The sequence below is a fragment of the Excalfactoria chinensis genome, chromosome 1 (assembly GCF_039878825.1).
Source record: "Excalfactoria chinensis isolate bCotChi1 chromosome 1, bCotChi1.hap2, whole genome shotgun sequence".
In the NCBI taxonomy this organism is placed as follows: domain Eukaryota; kingdom Metazoa; phylum Chordata; class Aves; order Galliformes; family Phasianidae; genus Excalfactoria; species Excalfactoria chinensis.
The window spans coordinates 60,937,816-60,963,656 of NC_092825.1; the positions used below are offsets into that span (position 1 = coordinate 60,937,816).

Below are 25,841 nucleotides of genomic sequence, written 5' to 3' on the forward strand. Positions count from 1 at the left end.
ATTTTATTTTTTTTTTTTTACCCAAAAAGTAATTATTTATTATTACCAAAGTACAGGAAGAAATGTTATTTCAGTCTCCTTCAGAGAGTTTGATAAACTTCTCATGTACCTCTCCTTTCATGTCTAGATGTTTCAGATAGAAACACTGCACATTTTTCCGGGATTTTCAGTACTTATATACCTTTAGATGTTCAGAGTTTTTGTGTAACCAGAAAGGTTTTTCAGAAGCCAGTGTGTCTTTTTCTTCATTGAACTTTATAGGAAAAGAGGATTTAAAAAGTGATTGCCTTATGAAAGGTGAAGGAATACTTCATTACCAAAAAAATGCATGCACTATAGTATTGATATTGTGGTGCCTTATATATGATTTGAAGGAGACAGAGTCTACTGTCAATACAGTTTTTTACCTTTAGATAGAAGTGCTTGATAATATTGAAGTGTGCTATGTTTACACAGTCAACTTTTCCGATTTCTGTCCTGTTAAAAGTAGCATTATCTATTAAATTTGAGTAACCTCATGAAATAAGAAAAACTGCATAAAGATCCAGGCACTTATGAGGAATTTGAGGTTTGGGATGTTCTTAATGACATTACAGGGACAGTTCTTAAGGGCAAAAAAGGAAAATAGCAATCCATAAGTCTTTCAGTGATAGGGAAATCCCAGGTAATAGTTGGGATGTTAGTGGCTGTATAAATTAGCGCATGATTCTGTCTGCACTTACAAAAACAAATCAAAGTTGTACAAAAACTCTGTCTCTCATCAAGGAAAAAATCCAGTCATCCATTCAATTAACAACAATAACAGAAAGCTCACACAGCTTTACTAACACAAATGAAGTTGTAATTAGAGATAACAGCATGGTATACCTGTGAAAAATGCACGGGTTTCATTTTACATCTGACTTTTATGTAGAGAATAACTCTACTTCCAAAGCTTTTACAAACTTCAGTGGAACTGAAAGCTGAATTATAGCTTAAGACAAACACCAATGAGCAAAGAAAGGAACAAAGTGGGCTCATTTTTTCTTAGGAATAGTGCCAATTTCATTAATGTCTCCTCAACTTAGATTAGTGAAGGCTTCTGGAACTAAAATGGTCTTTAAATGCACCTCCTAGCTGATATATGTGTTTGGGTGAGTGTACTGGCAGAAGAGAAAAAAATAAATTTAGAGATATACACTTAAAGCTGGACTCCAAAAAAATTACAGCTTATTTGCACTTTGTAAACTTTCCTTACCAGAGGAAAAAAAAAAAAAAAAAAAAAGAAAAAAAAAATAGGAATATAGGCACAGCACTGTGAATGACAATAAGAAGTGGTAAATTCCTACTGATTCATCACATTTGGAATCTCATTAATTATAAATGAGACTTCAGTACTACCAAAAAATAAACATTTTTCTTTCTTTCTATGTTACTAAGTTGCCTAAAGCCACCAAATACAGATTAGTCTACAGTACGTTTGTTGCTTCTGAAAGTGTTATAAAATAAAAATCAGATTTAAATACACTGATTTTTTCCCCCTCCTCTCTTCAGGCTGTTAAAGAATGCACAGAATGAAGTTCATTTCAAAACCTGGTATCGGAAATTACTGTCTGCTCTCCAGTTCATTTCTGGGAAAACCTTGAATAATGAATTTTCTAAGGAGGAGAAACTTAACAGAATTTTGGAAGATATCGCTGAAAAAGTAAAAGCTGCCAGTGACACGAAAAGAAAGGTTTGTTAAAAAAAATTTCCCCTTCCATCTAAGCTTCTCAACATCTCCAAACATCTTTCCAAAATATGTCTCCTGTAGAGGTGCCATGTTCCTTGAAAGCTTTGCTGAGAGTTGTCATTAACATGCTGAACATTCTCATTCCTTAACAAAGCCAACCAAAATGTCCAGTACTTCATATCTCATAAATAGCAGTCAATAATTAATACTGCAGGTATAACTGCAGAGATGCATTCTCGGCGGTAGAAGACTTATAGTTATCTCCAGCAGGTGCAGCTTTTATGTTGCATGGGTATGTTATCAATTCAAATGTTAATTTTCCAAGACAACTTACGTTACTTACCTGAAGTGTAAAACAATTTCTTGCTGAGATCTCTGTGAAGCAAGCCAAAAAGACAGATAAAAATATACCTGCCATTGCTTGTTATCATGAAAGTTACCATGAATTCTTTTTACCTTGTTAAGATTTCAAAGATTTCATAATGTTTTTCAGAATATTCTGTGTTGCAGCAAAGCAAATGTGGAAGTAAAAATAAATATATATATATATTTACAAAGAGAAGAATCCATGTAAAGAAAAAGATATAGTAGTGATACATTATAAATGACTGTTGCATATTTCATCTCTTTAAGATTAATCTCCAGACTGTAGTTACCGTGGTACTGAGGAACTTCCAAACCTTGCAGTTGACACACTGACTGTTAGGTGAGGGAGATCACAGTGCTGAGTCAACAAATTGTAAAGTTATCCAGAATGGCAAAAAAGACATGAGATGCAGCAGAGGAGGTGTGAGACTAATCAGCCACTTAAAGAAGCGTGTCAAAAATGAACCTACATGACAGCATGAACAGGGAGATAACCTGGATAGATAGTAAAAGCATCTCAATATAGAGTAAAATCACAGGTTGCTTGGTGTTTTGGTTTTTTTTTGTTTTGTTTTTTTGGTTTGGTTTGGTTTGGTTTGGGTTTTTTTGTTTGTTTTTTTTGTTTGTTTGTTTGTTTGTTTTTTTTAATAACTGTACCTCAGTTTGACCACATTAAATGTTAAATGTTTACATGGATGCTATTTGTTCCAGAAATTTGATTGTTTGATTCAAATATAGCAAGACAATGACTTAAGAACTGCTATTATATTCTTTCATCTTGCCGTAATGATGTGCTTGTTGCAGGAGGTGTTAAAGATGGAACTCAATAGACTTCAGCAGTTCTTCCGGGAGGTAAAAGTTTGCCGACTTCCCCTGAACCCTGCACTTGTTGTACAAGGCATAGAGGCAGATGTAAGTCTAGCTCATGCAATGAATTAAGTTTTTTGTTTGTTTGTATTTTAATATGAAGAGGAGGAGAGATTGAATGGCTACACTGGCTGGAAAATAATCCTGCTGGTATTAAGCATAAGTTATCTGGTAAACTGACATCCAGACTAATCTCCTTGAAACTGGGGGCCTTTGTTGAAGGCAAAGGTGAAGGGGACTGTGGGGCTAGGTATTGCCTATCTGTCTTACCTTGTGCAGCAGCAGCACATATTTCAAACTCTCAGCAGTTTTCTCCTAGTTCAGCTCTCCTGCTGTGGTGTTGAGCTTGGCAAAGGCACTTGGATCTCATAAAAACGACTTGTTTTCCATTCTATCCATGGAGCACTTGATGACAATTTTTTCCCATCCAAGACTTTCCTCTGTTACAGATGGGAACAGCTAAAGATCTAGACCTACTCTATTTTCTCTTAGATGAGACTAGGCACTGGCTGAGAAATAAATATTGAAATTGAGTGTTCATGGTAACTCACCTATGTCTACAACTCATATTAAAAGTGATTTGTAAGTAAAGGAAACAGTTAATACTGTTTAGCGTTGCTTAACTTGACTTTGACCACAGTACTAAGACTCAGTTGCTTGTTGTTTAAAATGTTTTCATAATCAATATTATGCCAGAAATAAGCTGTTCCAAGTCTACAAAAGGAAAAGGTATCCAGCAGCAGGGAAAAACAAATCTGAAGACCCACATATATTATTGGTTATAGCTGTTTAATTATAGCAGTTTGTGCTCTATTTTTGTTCTCTGGCTCATTATCCACAGCGGACCTGATTCTGAGAGGTGCTGATCCCTTCAATTGTCTTTGACCTGTGATTCTCCAAGTAATTGCTATTCAGCCTTGATCTCTCACAGAACAGAGGTCTTCCAGCACCCTGCAGGTCTGGGCCAATTGTGGATGATATAAGTTGGAAAAACTTGAAGCCTGCTGCTTCTCACTACTTTCAGGCTTTTTGGAAATAATGACTAATAGGGAAGTATTTCAACATACAATCATGCTATTTATACTGCACCAGCTTGGCTGGAGAGATACAAAATGTGTAAATGTGTAAAAAATCTGAGGAGATTTTTTTCACTTTTCTCATATCATTATAGGTTTTAATAATACTATAAATATCTGCAGCTTTTTTACTTATCTGTTTGTTAACGTAATCACACAAACTAGCATTTTTTAAATGCTCGTAATACCCTCAAATGTAGTTAATTGTCCATCAGTTTTACTAGTAGCAAGCACTGTTCACAGCTCTATCACTAATGCATTGTATGGCAGTAACCTTTTAAGTACTTATTCAGACATTTCAATTGTCAGAATTCCATAGGGGTTCAAGATTTCTTCTTCAGTCATAGCTACTGAATGTTACAGAAAAATGGTGTGGCTAAGACAATATTTGAATTTGTGCTTTGAGATTTTTAGATGAAAAGCGTGAGACAGCTGTGACTAGTAGTGGTTTTGTTAAAATTAGCCTCTATTACACTCCACCAAGTAAGCACAGCAGTATCTGGTTTGAGGTGCTCATTATTTCTAGAAACCAGGGCATTAATTTACCATTGTCTTTTCTTGTGTTGTTAGGTTTCCCCTCCCCCCTCCCCCCTGTCTTTTTATAATGATGATAATAATACCAACCTAACTCACACAGGATTTGGTACGCTTGGCTCATTAATGCTTTCTGAAGCCTGTTGAGATCTTCAGGTGGAAGGAGCTACAGAGCTTGAGAGGTCATTAAACAAAAAACTCTCATGTTTAATTAAGACAAATTCCACATAAAATCAATTGTGGTTTTCAGAATTTACTGTATTCTTAGTCAGCATGAGGTGACCAATGAGATTAACAAGTTCTTTGCTTCCATAAAGACCATATCATCTGTAATTCTTTTGCAGGAGAAAAAATGGGAATGAAGATATTTCATTGCTTTGCAGTTTCTCATTAGATAAATCTAATGTTTTTTTGTTTACTATATCCCAGACAAAGTTTAGCATTAGAAAACTGGATGAAAGTGAAGAATTTGTATGTAAAATATTATCTGTTCATATAATCTGATTACTGAGTGGAACAATTGTCAGTGTTAAAATAGTTTCTCATTTTTCTGATCCAATTAAACAGCCAGTAATATCAATAATTCTTTGTTTTTGTTATCTGAGATATTGAGCAGTGTGAAAGATGGTACCATTTTTGGCATTATTGTTCTAACCTGTTGTTTTGTGTATGTGTTACTGCTGTCATCTTTCTTTCTTTTTTCCTGAAGTCGTGTTCATTTTTTACATCCAATGCTTTTCCATTAAAAATCTCCTTCATCAATGCAACTGCTCCAAGTGGAAATATCAATATTATTTTTAAGGTAAGTTACTTCTCTAATCCTCACTTCCTTTTGTATGCAAAAGGCTGATTTTAACTTCACCTGATTTATGTTTTAAATGTAGAGCCTGAAAATGTTTGATTTGGCTGTGTTCTTCACTTTTCACAGTTATTTTTGATACTAGAACTTTCACTGGAATATACAGAGAAAATACACTGATGTACTCAATTTTTTAATTGAGAAACCAATTATTTCTTGCAGGCTCAAATATAAAGCTTATTTTCTAAAACTGGTTTATTAACCATGCAAAGTCAGAGGGCATGTCCTAAGAAGAGATTGTTCAGTATGACTGCCTGCTGTAACCATGTCCATATGTCTCTCACAAATCAAAGTGCTGCAGTGTTTAATTCCAACCCTACCAGCCACTGTGGGGGAATGGGCTGAGGAAGGAGAGGCAGAGAGAACTGCAGAGGGTCTCTGTCTCAGTAGTTAGTTGGAGGAGGAGCTGACTAGTACTCTAGTTTATTTTGCAGTTATCACCTTCAAAGCTTTGTAGCTGGGACAGTGCTATGTCCATAAGAAAAAGACAATACTTGCGATCTAGAGCTGTTTCTCTTTCAAAAGTGTATGTCTTCCATAACAGTGGGTGTTGGTTTTAAAAGAGCACTGAAGGTCATAAAATGTCTGATGCAAACAAAGCAGTTGATGTTGCCAAAGAAAGACATTATTCCTTGATTTCTGGCAATATCATGTTCCAATCCCAAAGCATAACAATTGATATAAATAGATAAATAAATAATACAGAGTGTGATTGCCAGGAATAGAAATTCTCCAGGCATTCTAGAGTAGGCTAGCAATGTTTTGTTTTCAGAATATTTAGAAAGCTTCTTATTTCACCTGTGAATCTATGTGAGATACAGTACTTCCTAATTTCTTGTGTAAATGCTTTGCCATAAGGCATTTAAATATTTGAGCTAGTTCCACCTACTCAGAATTTCCCCTGCCTGGTAATGTTCAAGAACCACCAATTTTCTGTCTGCTGTATGAGCACTATAACAGACATAATTTTTCCTGTCAGCAACCCCTTGTACAAAGGTATTGTTTATTTTTACTGTTATTCAAGTGTTATTCATGATTTACAGTGCATACATGAAATAATAAGCACTGATATGTGCTTAATTTTCTAGGAACTGTATGTGTGAGTATAAGAGGGTAAGTAAGTGGAAAGAGTATGTTTCTCAGGCCTAGGTACTGTGAAGAATTGGAGTCAAGATTATCTTGAAGTGAAGGAAAGATAGATTTGGATTTTTTATTTTTAAAGATAAAATTGTCTCCTCAATTATTCATTTAGTGACTGTAAATGTCTGTGGATTGAAATGTGTTTATATAAAGAAAAGAACAAAAGAGCAAAACATTTGACAATATCAGCAAAAGTCACATGTATTTTAGATGAGGTTAGGGGCAGGGAGTAGATACAAATAAAAGCAGGCCTGTTGTTTTCACAGGCAATTTATCCCACTATCCAGCAATGGTTGAAGATAATCTCTTCATTACCTCTTGTGGCTACAATTACAACCCCATTTCACTAAGATTGTTGTTTAACAGACTCCATGGGGAGAGCAGGCACCACTGTTTGAAACTGATTATGAATTATGTCTCGGACAAAATGTAAATTGATTATAAATTTCCCCTCAGCCTGCTGCAAACTCCAAGTTGTGAAGCTTAACATTAGGTCAAATGCTGTCATTTTTGAAAAGGGATCTAGCATTAGGTAGACTTAAAATGCAGCTAAATTAGGATCCTACCTCCGGATTAAATTTTCAAGCCTTAATAAATGCATAAGAATAATAATCAGAAAGGCTGTTAATCAGAGAGCATTTGCTACCATTTCTATGGCTGCCTACTTGTGCCATCTATTCTGTTCTATTTCTGACGCAGAAAGTTAACTAGCAAATTTGAAGAAAAACAAGAGGGTATTACTGTAAAATAAATGTAGCTATTTTTTGATAGGGAATAGTCCAAATTAATTATGAAACTCTGTGGAATTGAAGAAGAAACTTGGATTTCTTGTGCTATTTTAACAGATAGGAGATGATCTACGTCAGGATATGCTGGTTCTGCAAATTATTCGAGTGATGGACAACATATGGCTCCAAGAAGGTCTGGATATGCAAATGATAGTTTATAGATGTTTATCTACAGGAAAAGGCCAAGGTCAGTTTCAGTTTACAAAAATTACTCCTATCACATTATTCATATCTCATGTAAACAATGGTACAGAAATAACCTCATCTCAACTTTTTCTTTCATGAGTGTCCTGTTCAACTTTCCTTGTTTAAAAAAATAAAAAAAAAAAAAAATAGTTCAGAACTTCATTTATTCAGGCCTTAGATCATATGCTTGTATAATCCTGAATATTTATTGCTTTCCAGAAGTACAGCCAAATTAACTTGATTTTATAGCAGCCTAGGCTAGAAGTTTGCAAAAGCTTCAATACCATCAGCTTTCACTGTATTCTTAAAAGTAACTTCACATATCAAAAAAGAGGGCCTTGGAGAAAATTTGCTGTAGCTACTAAAGTTTTAATCCAGTGTGATCCCACAAAGATGCTTAAATGAACCTAGAAGCTTGTGGCTACAGAAGGTACCTGTAGACAAGTGGTGACAGCTTTCCTATGTTGAATTTGAAATATAACTCTTGCATTTTATGCTGCTTAGGGCAAACCTGACTCATCTGAAAGCTTTATTTCTCTCTTTTATGGTTGTTACAGTAGAGCTGTAGCAGGGATGCCAATTGCCTGCTACAAAAAATTACTGACAGCGAAAAGCTTACTATTTTTCAGTGACTCTCTAAATGTTTTACTGAAAATATTCCTTTCATGGCAGTTGACTGATGTATTCAGATTATCTTTTGTAGAAAATCAACCCTCCAAATCAATCGTCCCTTCCCCCCCGCCTCCCCCCCCCACCCCCCCCAAAAAAAAAAAAAGCAATAATAAAAAAATATTCATTTTTAATGTGAGCCACAAAGAGAAAACAAGAGAGGATAAATGATCTGAAGGGACTATGAAGGAGTACAGATAACTTCACACACACATGGCATGTGATTAAGGTGGACTGAAAAAGACTCCTGCCTTCTTTGTAGAGGTTGGATTCAAAGCCTGAAGTCTTCCACTTCAAAGGCAAATAATAAAGAATATTACTTCTGAACATAGTATTGTAGTCTCTCTGATACACTAACACTTAATTTGATTTTTGCCAAGAAAGATGTAGATAACATCTGCAACTTATATTTTGTCTGATGTTCTCTTCCTTTCAGTACCATTGTAGCAGAAAACCTCTCAACATTTCAGATTTTCCCTACAGTGTCTTCCCTTAAAAATAATAGAAGTGTTTATATAACTGATTTACAATTGATAATCAAGGATAAAAGGACCAAGTGACATGTCTGTGGTCGTAGAGAACATGTGCAAAAGTCCTTGTTTACTCAGATCCTCCAAGTCCTGGGCTAGCATCTTGCTTTGAGAACCAACTTTTCTACTCAAGGGGGATAGGAGATGATCACTATGTAGTCATGGGAACACAGGAATCACTTAAAACTCAAGCAAACACAGATAAGTGTAAAGTAGATAAAGCACTCTGAGGATACCACTTTCCAGGTATGGCATTGTAGAGAAGCCTGTCACCAGCTGAATTCATTAAAAGTCCTTCCTGTAATGCAGCATTGCAGAGTGAGGTGCCAGGGGACCATATACAGGAACAGCAACAGAAGGCTGGCAAACCAGCTCTCATTTTCACAGAATGAATTAAGTACAAGCAGTAAGGACATAAGATTCAAGTGAAGCATTGCAAAATGTTTGGTTTCTTTTGCATTTTGAAGATCCAGTGTATGTCACCTTGGATCAGACTAGTCTCTGCACTGACAGTACTGGTAGTGCTGTCTCTAGCTGTGATCAGTATCATATACTGGAGAAAAAACTGTCTGTAGTTTTCTTGACAATAAATGCATATGAAAGAACTTTCTACTCCATAGTAAGCATCTGATTTTTATTTATTTATTTATTTATTTATTTACTTATTTTAACAGATTTTTATTTGCACACACATTATACCAGCTTTGAATCTTGTTGGCCTTGTTGTTACCTTGAAACAGTTATGCATGCAAAATTGTTACTGGTGATTTTATCTCTTCATGGAACTGCCGTTTTTCACTACCTGTCTTTTATTTTATTGTCTCTAAAGGCAAAGGAAAAAATAAATCTTTGTCTATCTTCTTGATTCAATTCACTGTTTTGTGAGCTTCTAAGCATGCATTTTTTCCACATGTAAATGCATTGTCCGTCTTCATGTTTTTTTTTAAAGTTGTAGGCTTATCTCTCATGTGACCCCTTTTGTATCTGATTAGGACTTGTACAGATGGTGCCAGATGCTACCACACTAGCCAAGATCCACAGGGAATCCGGACTTATAGGACCATTGAAAGAAAACACAATTAAAAAATGGTTCCGTCATCACCATCGTCTGGAATCCAGTTACCAAGAGGTAACATCATAATGAACCTTATTATATATTTCATCCTATGTCATTCGAAACAAGAAAGCGTAATGACAGTATGTGGCAAAAACAGATGACTCACACTTGAGGCAAACAAGTAACAGGCATAGAAGCCAGGGAACTGATTTAAATTGCCATTCTCTTTTCAGAGATACTGCTCTGGATCAACCGCTTTGTAATGCTTGGCCTATAAAAACACATCATAGAGATGTTTTGAAATAGAAACAATAAAGTGAAGAGAATCTGAAGTATTTAATTTTGATCTCCAATATATATATATATTTTTAAGTTCAGCTCTTGAAATACTTGATTTTATATAAACAGTGCAAAATCTCAGTGGGTTTTGTTAAGCTGTGTTATAGAAACTGCCTAGTTGTATGATACATTAGATCAAGCTTTTCGCTTCACACTGCGGGATCCCATGTAAACCAAGAATTCTGAATGCACCAAGAAACCAGTTTAATTTACAAAAACAGAGATGTCCTCTTAAAAAGAATTTCAGTCTTTGTTGCTGAGCATACTCTGAGGCCCATTTAAAAAGCATTTACTATTTGTGTTGCTGGTACAATTTTTTATTCCTTCTTCATGCCAGCAGTAGATTAGCAGCCAACATTTTAAATCAATTTTATAGGGAGTCTATGAGCGTTATCATTTTGTAAATGGAGTGCTTTTTTGAAAGTTCATTAGTAGACATATATAACATGAATGTGTTTGATAATCTTTAGTGTGTTTTATAGTTATTTCTGTAGGTTTTTGTTCATATTTTCAACAAGAACATCTGAATTCCTAGTACATTGTGTAGATTCAATTAAACAGGATCAATCCAGTTTACACTGTTATGTTAGATCTGCAGCCAATATACTGATTGAAAAGATACTTAGCTATTAGTTATTGACTGAAAACCTGTTTTCTTTGTAAAAAAGTACAGTTAACGTGAAATCTTATAAAACCAATTTCTACCCATTTTTTTAAACATAAAATGCAGTCCACTCTGATTCCATAGGGCATGCACAAAATTGCTGCTATATATTCACCTTACACTTACTGGTGAATTAATCTTTCTCTTTTATTTAGTAATTTTTTTACTCATACAATACTGTACTTAGGGTGCTCAGAAAGCTTATGCAGAATAAGCTTTAATATCCTCATTTTATGGTTGATTGAACAGAATCACAGGAAGCTTAGGTGTTTTATCCAAGGTCATCTAAGTGGGTAAGTAGTACAATTAGACATAAAGTACAGACACCAGAGCCTCGTGCTGTGGCCTAAAGTCTTCCATAGTGTTGTCATTCACCATATCAGCCATTGCAGATGCCACCCTCAATCTACATGGAAATCCTGATTGCCTGAATAATGATTTACCTCGCATCATGTAGGTGTTGTCCAGATATCTCATTGTGATTGATGCCTGTGAAAGATTAAGACTTCTGAATAAGAATTGCATTTAGAGTTCTTAAAGTATTATTTATAAGATTAAAAAAAAAAAAAAAAGAAAAAAGAAAAAAGATGAGAACTATTCCTTTGGCTTTCAGGTAGAGAGTCGATCACGATTTTAATCAGAAACAACTCTCCTCACAGAGAGGATGATGAATGCATATGTTGTGTGTGTTGTGAAAGTAATTGGGTAGATTCTTCTAATAGGAGAAGTCTGAAGTTAAATACTTCTCACAGAACTTAGTAGAAAACAGAACCCACCTAAGGGTGTCCTGGTAAGCAGATCAGCAGCTTGCACTCTTTCCTATGTTGGTTGTAGACACATTTTTGGCAAAAAGCAGTGCCACGGTGTAGTACTGTAATGATTGATAGGATAGATCTGAATGAGTAGAATAACTGGGAAAGTACATATCTCTGCTATGTACAAGTGCTCATCAGTGGAGTAGGTTATATCAAACAGTAAAGCTAGACTGGTTTGCAGTTTAATCATTCTTTTGGTTTTCTCTACATGACACTTGGTTTGATCTCATACTCTATTTGGTACCTCTCTTAGGTACCTCTCACCTTATAAGTTTTCTACAGAATTCCAAGAGTCTATGAACCACTAGTTAAAAACTTCATGCGTAATATTGTTGTTGCAGTGTAACTTTCAAATGTCTGCATTAATTGTTCTTTAAGCAATCCCAGGAACACTTAAAAACACACAAACAAACAAACAAACAAAAAACATAAGAAAAAGAAGAATAAATGTCTCTACTTTTCTAATAAGTGTTTTTGTTTAATTAACTAGGCAATAAGGAATTTCTTTCATTCCTGTGCTGGCTGGTGTGTTGTCACCTTCATTCTAGGAGTCTGTGACCGACACAATGACAACATAATGTTGACGAATGCTGGACACATGTTTCACATTGATTTTGGAAGATTTTTAGGTCACGCACAGACATTTGGAAGTATAAGAAGGTTAGTATGTACAGTAATATGTATAATAAACAGACAGTAAAAAGATGTTCTGAGTACCCATTAAAAAAGTACAAATAAGATCATTCTTTTTTTCTTTCGATTTTTCACAAAACATCCAAAAAATATAGGAATGACTAGAAAGGTTGTTCAAATTAAATGTTGGAGTTCCCCTTTCAGTTTTAAACACAAATTAGCAAAAAGCCCTAAATCCTTGTCTGATCAGAAATTTGAATTAGATTAACTTGGGTAGTGAACAGAATAGTAGACTGGCCTATGTCAAAAAGATTCTGCTTTCTATTTTTTCTTTAGCAGTGTTTCTATAATGAATGCCAAACCATATGCGTGTCTAATTGACAGCTCCTTTTCCATGCTGACGGAATAACCCAAATTTTCCAATTAGACATGAAAAGTGATTGCATTATGTCTCTGTAGGTGAAACTGCAATCTTTTCACCATCTTTCAAAGATTCTGAAGGTCAGGTTCTATTTTGCAATTATGTTGTTTTACTTAGACCGAACTGTGACTTTTCTTTTTGTATCTATCTCTGATGCCTATATGATGATAAGTATAAACAAAAGAGTGTGATCATGTATTCTAGTTCCTGCTGTGGACATGCTATAGGGGGATTAATAAAATAATAAATAATATTTTTAAAAAATAGGTAGGATCATTCTAGTTTGTACAGTACGTGAAGAAACTGTTAAATAGGAAATGGATGAATGATAGTTAATAATGACAAGATACATGCAGAGAATTACTTTTCTCCATGTTTCTTAAAAGTTTCCAGAACTAGTACTTGAATTAATAGTTTCAGTTAATCATTCTTTTCTTTTCTTCTTTTCTTTTCTTTTCTTTTCTTTTCTTTTCTTTTCTTTTCTTTTCTTTTCTTTTCTTTTCTTTTCTTTTCTTTTCTTTTCTTTTCTTTTCTTTTCTTTTCTTTTCTTTTCTCTTCTCTTCTCTTCTCTTCTCTTCTCTTCTCTTCTCTTCTCTTCTCTTCTCTTCTCTTCTCTTCTCTTCTCTTCTCTTCTCTTCTCTTCTCTTCTCTTCTCTTCTCTTCTCTTCTTTCTCTTTTTAAGCTTGCCTTTGTCTATTTTACACTATCTCTGTGTGTGAGACAGAAATTACTGTGGGAATATTGATATGAGGCTAATAAGTAAGGCCTGAACTAAACAGTCAAAAGATTTAGCTGCAGTGCTTAGAATTATCATCAGTCATTCAAGATATGTTCTTTTAATCCTATTTACTTGCTAGAGAAATAATAAAACAGTACAGAGCTATAAAAAAAAGATACTCGGTTAAATGTTGCATCCCTCACTCAAGCAAACCTTCTTTTAGAGCACATCAGAAATTTTCTTCAGTAGTATTTTCCCATGAGCAAATAATTATTGAGGGGACTGAAGGGCAGGACCAACAAAATATAAGCAGATACACAGCAATCACATTTAAGCATAAATTATGTAATAGCAATAATAAAAGTAGATTTTGATTTTATTGTTTTACAATTCAGTCTAAAGACACTGTGTAAATAAGACTATAAATATGACTTATATTGTAGTAACATCTATAAACAGTAGCCTTTTTTTCCATTTTATCTATGCAGTATATTGCTTTTATGCCATAAAATAAAATGATAACTGACATTTTAGGACCTCTACTTAATTCCCTCATGATTCCTCAGTAAAACAAAGGCTCATACTTTCTGTAGGTTGTGAACATCATGAGTCTTCCCTAAACCTGCACGCAGCTGAGTAGGTATGAGATTAATAACTATGGTTCTCATGAGCTGAATGCACCTTCAAGAAATGTAACATATTATTTGTAACACAGAAACAGGCATATGACATTTCTATTTCCCATAAATTTCAGGCTCACTCGGTTTAAAATGTTCAATGCTGTTTCTATCCATCCATTCCCACAAGGCAAGTCCTGAGGTAGTTTTAGTCTCTACTTTTAACACTTCACTGTATTAAATTTTTATTAGAATTCTTCGCACTATCAAATCATTTTATGCTTCTAAAATAATATTGATTAAACAGTAACAAAATAATTTCAGATATTTGGGATTATTTGTGTTGACCCTTGGGTTTTTTGTTTCTTTTTATAAAGTAGATGCTGTATACACACTTGTAAAGTTCTGCAGGTAGCTTTAAAGAATGAAGTGTCTAATGCAAATCCCTAAACAAATTAAATAAAGGCAACAACAAAAAGCTATGCAAACAAATACATTTGTGTAGTTTACTATAATGATAGAAAATGGACACTCCTTTTGAAATTTAGGAAGATCTCTTTCTTGCAAAAGTTACCCAATCTGTTTTCAGTGAGTTCTTTTTGACAGTAACAAAATCTTATTTCTCATAAACATTCCTTAGAATAGGTCTTCTCCAGCATTCCTAATATGGAGCATTAACTCTAATGTAAATGAAGTACAGTAAAGCACAGTAGCTTTGAGAATCCCACACTGTCATGCATGGGCTGTGGTTCATTCTGTGAAATCCAATGTGAGTCTTCAGAGTATCCTTTGGAGATCATATAATTCTTTCAGTCATGCTCATTTTTGCATTCATGATTGCATTACATCCTTGCAAGAGTTTAGTGAATTTTAAAATTTCTTCCCCTCATTATTAAAAAGTATCCAATAAACCTGCCCAGTTTTGAGTCCAAGGCAGAAGACAGTGGTTCAGCACTTACTGTTTTCAGAGGGAAGACTAATCAGGATTATTTTGTCTTTTCTAGTTCCCTGTACCATCCCAGAGACAAATATATTAAACAGTAATAACAACCTATTTTTACATGGGTCATGGAGCTAATATTTTGCAAGAGTGTTGAAGGGAGACATATCTAACCGAAAGCATCATGAGAGAGCTTGGCAGAGGAGCTATTCCCAAATTCCCACCAGAAATCTTTCCTTCTGAAAATGAGATTTCATTTATTTTTTAAATCATACTAAACAACACATTTTGTTAGTGCTAATAAAATTCCACTATTCTAATCCAGCCACTGCATTTGACCCCATATTAACCTAAAGTACTGAATTGTTCAGATTCACTCTAAACTGCATGAAGAAACTTCAATAATTCAGTTTAACTGTCCTATTCCTTCACTACTGGCTATTCCATGGCAATCACCTTCTAAGACCCGCTCTGAGTGAAGCAGGTGTACTATTATCCAGGTAATCATATGGAAGTAAGGCAGTCATCAAATGGCATGGAAAAAGGTGTCAGGATCATGGCTGTACTTGGTATGCTTTCTTTGATTTATTTATTTTTTTTTCTTTTCAGTGCTGGCCACTTCTTTTTAACAGTTTTTTAATTGGTGATATTTTAATTGGCAAGATATTTATTTGAATTCTGTAATAACTGAACTAGTCCAATCTTTACCAGTCTCATCCTTTCCCCTACCAGTCACTTCCAGAACTGCTATATTTTTTTAGTCAATGATATGTAGTGTGAAAGCTGATGGCAAGATAGTGGTATAGCTCATGCTATATGCATGCTATATATTCACACTGTGGTAACTTGGGTCTGGTTGTTGTTTTTTTTTTCAAATAATCAATCACAGATCTTTGTTTTCCCTGATCTGAATCACAGAGACACTTATCTTTTTGCCAAACTAATCCTTCATGTTGGCAGGGTTTTCCCAGAAGTTACATCTGCTAAGTTGGTTTTCTTCTGCAAAGTTAATTACTGGAGGCAGTCTAACTATTCCACTGGGTTTTTTGAAGGAAGTTTCAAAAATATGGGAAAATGATGTTTCCCACACTTTTTTCTTACATCAGTAAATTTCCTATACCGAAAAGCACTTAAGAAAGTCTGAGCATATAGAAAATTATCTCTTCTTATTTAATAAGTAACATGTTTCATTTTTAGTGTTAATAAAATTGATTTTAGATTTTGTCGAATAGTTTATTTGAAGAAATGCATTTTTTAAAGTAATTTATTTCTAAAATATCAAAGTTGGAATCCATTCAGAGGAAAAGCAAACATACAAACAAACAAAAAATCCAACAACTGTATCTCTATTTTTAGAAAAAGAATGGAAGAAGGAAGATAAGCATTTGAAATATATATATTTAATTATATATAATTTATTATATAAATTATAATTTAATATTTATATAATAAATTTTATTATATATTATATTATGTTATATATTTATAAATATATCTATAATATCTATATGTATTTAAGTGTTACTCCTTAAAGGAAAAGCCTTGAGTGTGAAAATAAAAGTTGAAAAATAAATTGATTAATAGTCAGACTCTTCCTTTGGGCTGGCCTGTTTTGCTTGCTGAAAAAAAAATAAAATAAAAAATAAAAAAAATAAAAAAATAAAAAAATAATTATAAATGTTTCAGTGTTCCTGCTTAATATTTTATTTTCTGCAGGTTATATTTATTTTTCCAGTATGATCAAATCAATCTGGAGTTAGTAGTTTATGTGAAGTATAAAAGGCAGTATCCACTTTCAGCACTTCCTCTATGTTACCCTTCAAAAATCTCTCAGAGAAATCATGGAAAGATTTAATTTCACTTTCATGACTTAAAGCATTAGTATCCCCAGTGGTCTTAATAAGATTATATTGGTGTTTAAATTTAGTCATATACATAAGTCTTCGCATAAAGACCAAACGGTGAAATATGCATGAAAGACATAAAGTTGAAGTGGTATCACCTGAAAGGTGAAAAGGCCTAAAGAGGTTTTAATTTATGAGGAAAGAAGTCCGCTTCTGAAGTTAAGCACTTCTAATTGCCGTAAGTTAAACACCACCAGCACAAATCAAGACCTAACAGTAGATTTTGCAGTCCTGAGGTTTGGATGCATTGCTGTTCTCCTTGTCTACTTTGAACAGTGGCATTTATTGTTGCTGTTTTGCTGCTTTCTCTAATTGTCAGTCCTGAATAGTGTGTGTTTATTTTCAATAATAGCCTCTTGTGGAAAGCATTCAGTTAAACCTTTATGAGTAAATTATATTCCCCGTCCACTTAGTATTCTCTATTCAATTTGTCATCTTTTTCAAAGTACCAAGACTTTGAAAAGACTTTTAGGAGGGCATGTTTGTTTGTTTGTTTTTCCCATGCTAGCCCTGTACTGATTTGACCCTGTCCAGTTCTGTTCATCTGAGTACACTGTTCTGCTCTGTTGAGTTCCCTGGAACCCAGTTCCCATCTGTCATTACTCCCAGGGTCCATCCTGGCTTTTCATTCTGCTGAGTCACAGCATTAGCTACTTTCTAATCTTTAGGAATAGGTGCTTTCCTGGAGGAGATATCATGTATTCTTGGCAATAATTATTTCGACTAGATAAACTATTTGATGCCTTCAGAACCACCAGTGGAATTCCTTTTACTTTTCAAGACTTATCACACAAGTTATTTCAGTGACTCTCTATCAACTTCCTGTTTTAGAGATTTCATTCTCCCTTTCCTCCTCTTTTTTTTCTCGGCTACTACGTTAATTTCTTTAAATCATGACTCTAAACAGGAAGTTTAACAATAAAACAGAAATAAAAGAGAAAAAAACGTGATGTTCACTTTGATTATATGATTTTATTTGTTATTCTTTCCAAAATATAGCTCTTTACAGAGACATTTCCTCTTTCCTCCTCTCTCAGAACCATTTTATTGTAGCATCTGTTTCTCCAAAAGCATTTTACATACCTATTTATATTCAGAGAGAGCTGCTCTCGCACACAGTCTGTGTATATCAAGCACTTTTAAATTAATCTCTGTAGCTTGGTCGTGGTATCTATTTCTGCTTGTTCTGCATATTACCTCTTTGTCCTTCGTCCTTAAGTGGAAAGCATACTGACATATTTAATTCATGTAGGATTTCATCCCCTGCTCTAAGAAATTTCAGCTTCTTCATCACTGATTTATTCTTCTGTTTTAGGAATACAAAACTCCATAAGACATCTACTACTATCTTTCCTAAATAGTCATCTCATACAGAAAAGACCTGTTAGCTGATTAATTAGTCAGTGTGAGATATAAACCCATTTGTTTTCAGGTATCTTTCAGGTCTTGAGATTTGAAATCCCTTCCCTCCCCCCCTTATTTTTTTTATTTTTATTTATTTATTTATTTATTTTTCACTGATAAGAAGCAGTCAGAACACAAAAAGAAGTTGGGCAGCAATCTCCATTAACCAGAGGAATTGTTACAACCTCCTTGTGAATTAACTCTCATCTATATTATCCATATAGTTAGTAATAAATTCCTAACAAGTTTGGAAAATGTGATAATCATAGAAAGTGATATAAAGGCATCAGGAAAGCTGAACTAAACATTTTCTAATACTGGTACTGAATGTAAAGTAAATAAAGGACTTAAAAATACCTTGTTATGCAGTCTGGTTGCTAGTGACTTGGAGTACAAGCTGCTTCATATGTGTCTCTCAAAATAAGGACCCTGGCTTGAAGCCCCAGAATGTGCCTGGACACAGTAGTCTTGGACACAGTAGTGCTTTTAAATTAGTCCATAAGAGATGAAGGGTTGCAGCCAGGACATGTTTGTTCTTTGAATACATCTTGTAGGGAGAATCTATTTTGGGGTTCTTCCAAAGTATCTGACTGTACAAGGTTGAAATTCTGATGTGCATGAATAAATTCTGTGGTCAAATTTCAGAATAACTAGTGATCACAGTGGAGACTGGGAAAATGCAGTCAGTGTGAAAACCAGCAACAGATGACCCAAACTAGTTTCTGCTTTCCCATCATGAGTCTTTTTGCCAGTTTTCTTGTTACAAGGTAAGGTTCTAAATGAGTCCCTGGTGGCGATACACGCAGCAAATGTTAGGTCTACATTGAGAACTGTGACTATGTCTAACCTTAGCTGTCTGTATTTGTCTTACCTATACTGAAACTTTGCATAGTAATCCTATGGGAACAGATGTACTCAAATTTCCATTTCAGTAACTTCACTTGGCCCACTGTGAAAGACATCTTAGTTGAGTGACATTCTTTGCACTTTGGACAGGCATAGGGGCACAGTCACCATGTCTCAGATTAGATGGGGAAAATGGATGTTAACAGAATGATAAATCAGAGCCCTTACCTTAAGCAAGGATTACAGCTTGTTTTCTACCACATCAGTTAAGCATGATTTAATCTCCATGTAACCAATTCAATTACTTACGGGCACAGATAAATCTTCTAGAATAGGCCAGTTCAACGTGCAAAGTCTTATAATTACAACTCATCAAAACTGTAGGTATGTATAATATAGTGATTTTACTGGGAAGCTCACATCTAGATTCTAATAATCAAAAATAAATATAATAGCAAAGTTGATATTAAGAAGAAATGTAATGAATAAATAAGGTCATGGTGTCCTCAGTTGCCTAAGAATCGCAGGAGATTCCTTCCATATCAATATTTCTTCCTCTGAAAGTAGATAATCATATAACAGTGAGATGAGTGAAACTATACTCAGAAGGGAGGTTACAAATTTGCAAGTAGAACTTTTAATCCAGGAAATATCTTGAACAGTAGTAGAAATAGCAGAAAATAGAGTTAAAACTTCCTTGTCAGTTATAGATTTCTAGTCATTTGGTTGACGAATGGTAAAAAATATTATATACATGTAGTTTACCTGAACTAAGAATGCTTTGATACTGAATTCAGTCCTGTTTACCTATGGTCTTATCCAGTTGAATCCTGAAAACCTCCCAGGACAATCTCTCTGGACATCCTGCTTCACTATTTAATTATCCTCATAATGAGAAGTTCTTTCTTTCCATTATGGTCAGTCAGAACCTCAGCTGTTTCAATTTTAGACCTTTGTCCCTTATTCTTTCCTGGCTCCATTATTTTCATAGCCTCCTACAGACATTAAAATATTGCTGTTTGGTCTCCTGAAAGCCTTCTCTTTCCATAGGTAAACAAGCTTACTTCCCTCAGTCTGATCATTAATTTGCTACTGACGTATCAGTTGTTTTTCTTTCCCTTCATGTTCGCTGTCAGTTTTAATTCTAGTTGAGCTTTGGTTTTCCTAACACCATTTCTGCATGCCCAGGTAGAGTTTATGTATTTTGTTCCTTGCTTCCACTTCCTATATCTTTTGGTCTTGAAGCTTAGTCATGAGGTCCCTGTTGAGCCAAGTGAGTCTCTGTCTGTTTGTTACAGGAAATATAAGCTATAAAAAACTAAATTCAGGGTAAATCTCTCAGGAAAAAATGCATTCTGTTTTATTGATTTGTGGTGATTTTTGTTGTTGTTTTTTTTTTTCTTTTTTCTTTTTTTTTTTTCTTTTTGTGGTGGTGATGTGGGGTTTTTGTTTGTTTGTTTGTTTGTTGAAGGGAACAAGTGTAGAACTGTTTAAAACTTGCTAATTCACTTATCTCTTCTATTCCATGCTAAAGCACTGTAATTACTTTGACAATTAAAATTTAGACTGTTATTTTGTTTAGACGTGGATGTTATAAGTCAGTTTTTGATGATCAGAGAAATAAAGTCTCAGCAAGAGGTGTTTTTTTTTTTTACTCTTTTCAGGAGCAGACACCTATCTGTGGAACAGCTTGCTATATTTCTTCAGTAAAATAAATAGCAACTAGAAGTTTTCTAAACAAATCTGAACATAGATTACCAATAGAAGCCAATGATACTACGATAACCATAACTGAAGTCAGTGGGAGAACTGCTGTCATGCCCATCAACCAAAGTGTTTATATTTTATTAAAAGTGCAGAACTGCTTTAACAATCATTTGGGGAAACTATCTGCCTGTGTTTCATTGTGAAGATGGGAGGATACACCAAGTAACATACCATAGTACACCACACATACCAAGTAACATGCCACCTACTGCATCCAGGTCTGGAGCCCCAGTACAAAAATGACACAGAGCTCTTAGAAGGAGTCCAGAGGAGGACAACTATGATGATCAGAGGGCAGGAGCACCTCTTCTATGAGGAAAGGTTGAGAGAACTGGGATTGTTTATCTTGGAGAAGAAAATGCTCTGGGGAGACGTCATTGTGGCTTTTCAGTACTTGAAGGGAGAATATAAACAGGAGGGGCAGCGGCTGTTAATAAGGGTGGACAGTGCAAGGACAAGGGGGAATGGCTTTAAACTGAGACAGAGGAGGTTAGGTTAGAAATTAGGAGAAAAATTTTCACACAGAGGGTGGTGATGCACTGGAACAGGTTGCTCAAGGAGGCTGTGGATGCCCCATCCCTGGAGGCATTCAAGGCCACACTGGATGTGGCTCTGGGCAGCCTGGTCTAGTGGTTGGCAACCCTGCCTATGGCAAGGGGATTGAAACTACATGATCATTGTGATCCTTTTCAACCCAGGCCATTCTATGATTCTATTATTCTATAGAGTTTATGAGGTGATTGACATCTTGCAGTATTTTCTTTATTAACTAGTATGCTGTGATAGAGAATAAGACTGTTGACCTATAGAAGATCTTCTGACCATGATGAAAGTTAGTTAGCAGTGATAGTTTTTCAGAAATGTATCTTAGAGATATACAAAGTTAAATAAGAATTGATGATAGAATATTGAATTGTAAAGCATGAAATGTGAATTAATCATATTGCTTCATGTGATACTGGTGAAACTGGAATACTTTCAACATTTTACTTTCAAAATGATATGTTCCAATTACAAGGAGTCCAGACAAAGGTAATTAAAATTACCAGACAAATGGAAAACAAAACATATGAGAAAAGATTGAAACAATTCTCTACAGAAGATTGGAGACGGGCATAATAAAAATCTGTGAATACATTAGAGGCTGCTGTTAAGAAGACAGGAACTTCATGTTCCCTTAGGAAAGAGCAAGAATTAATGGGATTAAAGTGCAGAAAGGTTATACTTGACATTAAGAAAAAAGTTCTTTGAGGGAAATACTGGAACAGAAATCTGATAGGGAGATTGTAGAAGAACTCTGTTTTTGAGAATAAGATAAACAAGCATCTCAGAAGCATGTTTATGGTTGATCTTGTCCTGGTAAGCAGGAAGATCAAGTATCTCTTATGGTCACCCTTCTAGGCATATTTTTTGTGACTCTCTATATGCTTGCTGAAGCTTGCTGAAGATAAATTGTACCATGCAGTTGTTTACTTTCTCATTCTGCAATATATACAAGGGACAATTTTTGCTCCTTTTTTTTTCCATGTTTACAAATATATACATATATATATATATACACACATGTATGTAAGTATACAACTACTGTGATTAAGCATTTTCATTTAGCTTAGAGAAATAAGCAGTCTTATTCACTGTGTGTGTGTTTTCTTCCATAAGTTTTCAGCTTTTGCTGCAGAGCAGAAGATGTCAGCATTCAAACATTCCCTAAAAACTCCTGTTTTAATATATACATCAAAATTCCACATAGTTGTGCTGAATATTGTAAATCACTCTTGATTCAGCCTATGAAGTTTTAAAGTAGATGGGGAATATATTTGGTACGTGCTGCTAAGCAGCTGATTTTTAAACTGTAAACAGTTCTGGATGGTTTATCACTTTCTGTAGTCTATGTGATGACAATGTGAACTACATCTAAAAAACTCATCTGTTTTGTTCTAATGGTTTCACTGTGTTTTAAACGTTAACAGCACTACTAGAAAGCTTGGATTGGATTGGAGCATAGCTCATTTGCTATTGATTATCTCATATATTTTTGCTACTTAATATTAAATGAAGTCAGTGTATCTTTTTTAAATGTCATACACCATAAGATTCATAGTAGGGAATGCTGAAGCCATTGTTTATCTTTTGAGCTTCATTAATTGGTTGACATCTACTGTTTTGTAACAAATCCTGATGATCTTGCTGATCTAAGAATACAACATATTTCTAGCCTACAGTGAAGTCGCAGTAAGTTTTCCCATCACCCCAAACTAAGTTTGTTTTTTCAAAGTGATCTTGAGGTTTCCTTTCTTTACTCTCTCTCATAACATATTATCCAAACATTTTTCATCTCCAGAGGAACCATAAAGCACATTCCCATGAAAATCTTAAATCTCTGAAAGTAGTACTGAAGGAAAAAAAAAAAAAAATCAACTAAAACATAAACTAACCTTACTTTTCCCTGAATGACTTGAGTAAACTCTTTAGTCATAGCTGTAGTAAATTAAAACTCTTTAATGTCTATACCTGCAATCTGGCTGTTGTAAATTGAGATGTTGCCTCTTTTGACTGATTTACTATGTAAAACCAAAGGGCTCATTAATCTTTTCTAGGTCTTTAGTGGAGGGAGGGGGAGAAAAGAGAGAAAGATATGATTGATTAAGTCATCTTGGGGATATTATACACTGTACATCTGTAGTATACCTCAAGTCATACTAATTCTCTCGCTTTTTTTTTTTTTTTTTTTTTTTTTTTTTTTTTGAAACATAAGCCAACCGTTTCATTAACTTTGTGAAAATACAAAATTGTTATAGATTCATATTTTAGGCCAAAGCGTTATTGTCCCACTGGCTGTAGTATGGAGTCATTAGTCTGAGCCTCCTATGGATGTAAGGTATTATAAGGCTTAGCTGCAATCTTGAGTACGTTTTGGGGAATAAAGTATTTCATGTTTAGATCTTTCAGGCAATTTCATATAAACAAATTATGTAGTAGTATGTACATATAGTCCAAATGAATGATGAATTTCATGGTTATTATTACCAAACTTTTGGTTGTTTGCAAATCTGCAAATGTCACCTGTAATACCATGTAAGCTATAAATCATAGAGAAGGATGTTAGTTAGAAATGGGTTAAACACAGAAACATAGACTGTACACCAGGATGAGGTTCATCTGCATGTTTATTTGTTTATAAATTAGACTACTCATGCAAAACCAGGGCAGCCATTGCTTTTTTCTTATGAAAGGTAAAGCAGCCTCTATTGTTTGCTGATGCAAATTTTGCTATGCAAAATGGATAGTGACTTGCACTTGACTGTTTGCAATTTTTCTGGAGTAATTTTTAGAGTACTCCTTTTCATAATTTTATATTCCAAAGGAGTCTGTGAAAACAGCAAAGAACATTTTGCCTCTTTATACAGACATTCAGCCTGTTGATTGTATTTTCATAATCCTTAATGTTCAGTGAGTAAGCATCTCTTCCCACTGCAACTTTGCTTTTAAATATTATCATGAGAAATGACTCTTTTGTTCCTTCTAGTGGATCTTGAGCAGACAACTTACTTAGAGACATGCAGAGAACTTCAGTGACTGACTTATTGCAGGGGTTACGTTATGGGAGAAGCTCTTACATCACAAGACCCTGAGCAAAATCAGGCTTAAATACTCTGATATGGAAAGCAAATTTCTGTATCATATTTTACAGGTTAATATAGGAGGACAAAACTTAGAAACTAATGTCTTAATACTAAGGAAATTAGTAGTGTTGTAAAACTGCTTAAAATTATCTCACAAGTAAAATCAATCTGCAAATAATATAAATGCTAACATATCAGTTATGTGTTCAAATAGATCTTTTAGCATTAATGCAAAGGAAACTGACTAATGTTGCAGTCATTGCATTATTGGGAAGTTGGCCTGCAGCCCAACCCAAAAATGTTAAAGACTATATTTCTTCCAGTAAAGTAATTTCTGCTTGCACTGTCTTGTTTTCAGCTTGAGTAGGTTAATTCAGGATACTTAGACTAGCTCAGAAAAGACTATGACTTCATAGTGGAATTGTGTCTCTTGATGCAGTTGGACAGCAAAAATCACTTATGAATTCTGAAGGCAATTATTGAACTTTTATAGCAGTAGTTTTGATTTGGGATATTTTAACTCAAAGGTTATAAATAAGAAACTGAGATTTGTTTTCAAAACATCTGGGAAAATGTGGAGTTCTGGGAAAATCATGTTCTCTGAAATCAGTAATAGAATCAGTTTTGTAATTCTTTGTGAGCTACAGAACAAAACCACACAAACTAGTCTTAATGAGTATAACTCACACTATGAAATCACCTCTTACAATATACAAAAAAATGTGGATACATAAAAATGAAAATAGTGGATCTTCATGTTTCTTAATACTAATGAACTGAAATGGAGTAATATCTCAAACAATTAGCTAGACAGCTTTGTGATGGAAAACAATTTTAGGAGGTCTGTTTTCAAAGTTGGTTTATATGTAAACAAAACAAAACAAAACAAAAAAAAAAAAAAAAAAAAGAAATCCAGAAAGTGAAGGTCACCTGAGCATTTCTTCCAACCAACCCTTCCAGCTGCAGACTAGAATCTCATGGCATCTGAACTATCTACAGTAATACAAAGCAAACATTTTTGTAGGAAAATGAGGAAATCTCCTAGGAAAGATTATTTGTCTCTGAACCGTTAAGCAGAGTAGACTCAGCTCACATTTTAGCAAGAAACAAACATTTTCAACTCTGTTTCTGTATTCAAATACCCAGTATTTCCTTAACTCAAGTTTATTTTGATTTAAGGACAAGCTCATTGCATATATTTCCTTGGGATACAGACCTTTAATCTGTTTTCATAGAACCATAGAATCATAGAATTACCCAGGTTGGAAAAGACCTTGAAGATCATCAAGTCCAACCGCAGCCTAACCAGTAGCCTATCTCTTAAAAAACAACCACAAAACAATACTACAACAACAAACCTCTGCTAC

The 25,841-nt window shown here is 34.5% G+C and overlaps 1 protein-coding gene across 1 annotated transcript in view; it reads left to right on the forward strand.

Moving 5' to 3' along the window:
* The window catches only part of PIK3C2G (phosphatidylinositol-4-phosphate 3-kinase catalytic subunit type 2 gamma), a 188,359-nt gene that overhangs the window by 104,531 nt on the left and 57,987 nt on the right, over nucleotides 1–25,841 (forward strand). Inside the window, exons 18-23 of the mRNA XM_072351379.1 lie at nucleotides 1,534–1,714; nucleotides 2,882–2,989; nucleotides 5,264–5,356; nucleotides 7,399–7,528; nucleotides 9,719–9,855; nucleotides 12,092–12,261. Coding sequence (XP_072207480.1) covers nucleotides 1,534–1,714; nucleotides 2,882–2,989; nucleotides 5,264–5,356; nucleotides 7,399–7,528; nucleotides 9,719–9,855; nucleotides 12,092–12,261 — 819 coding nt within the window. The remainder of the gene's footprint in view (nucleotides 1–1,533; nucleotides 1,715–2,881; nucleotides 2,990–5,263; nucleotides 5,357–7,398; nucleotides 7,529–9,718; nucleotides 9,856–12,091; nucleotides 12,262–25,841) is intronic.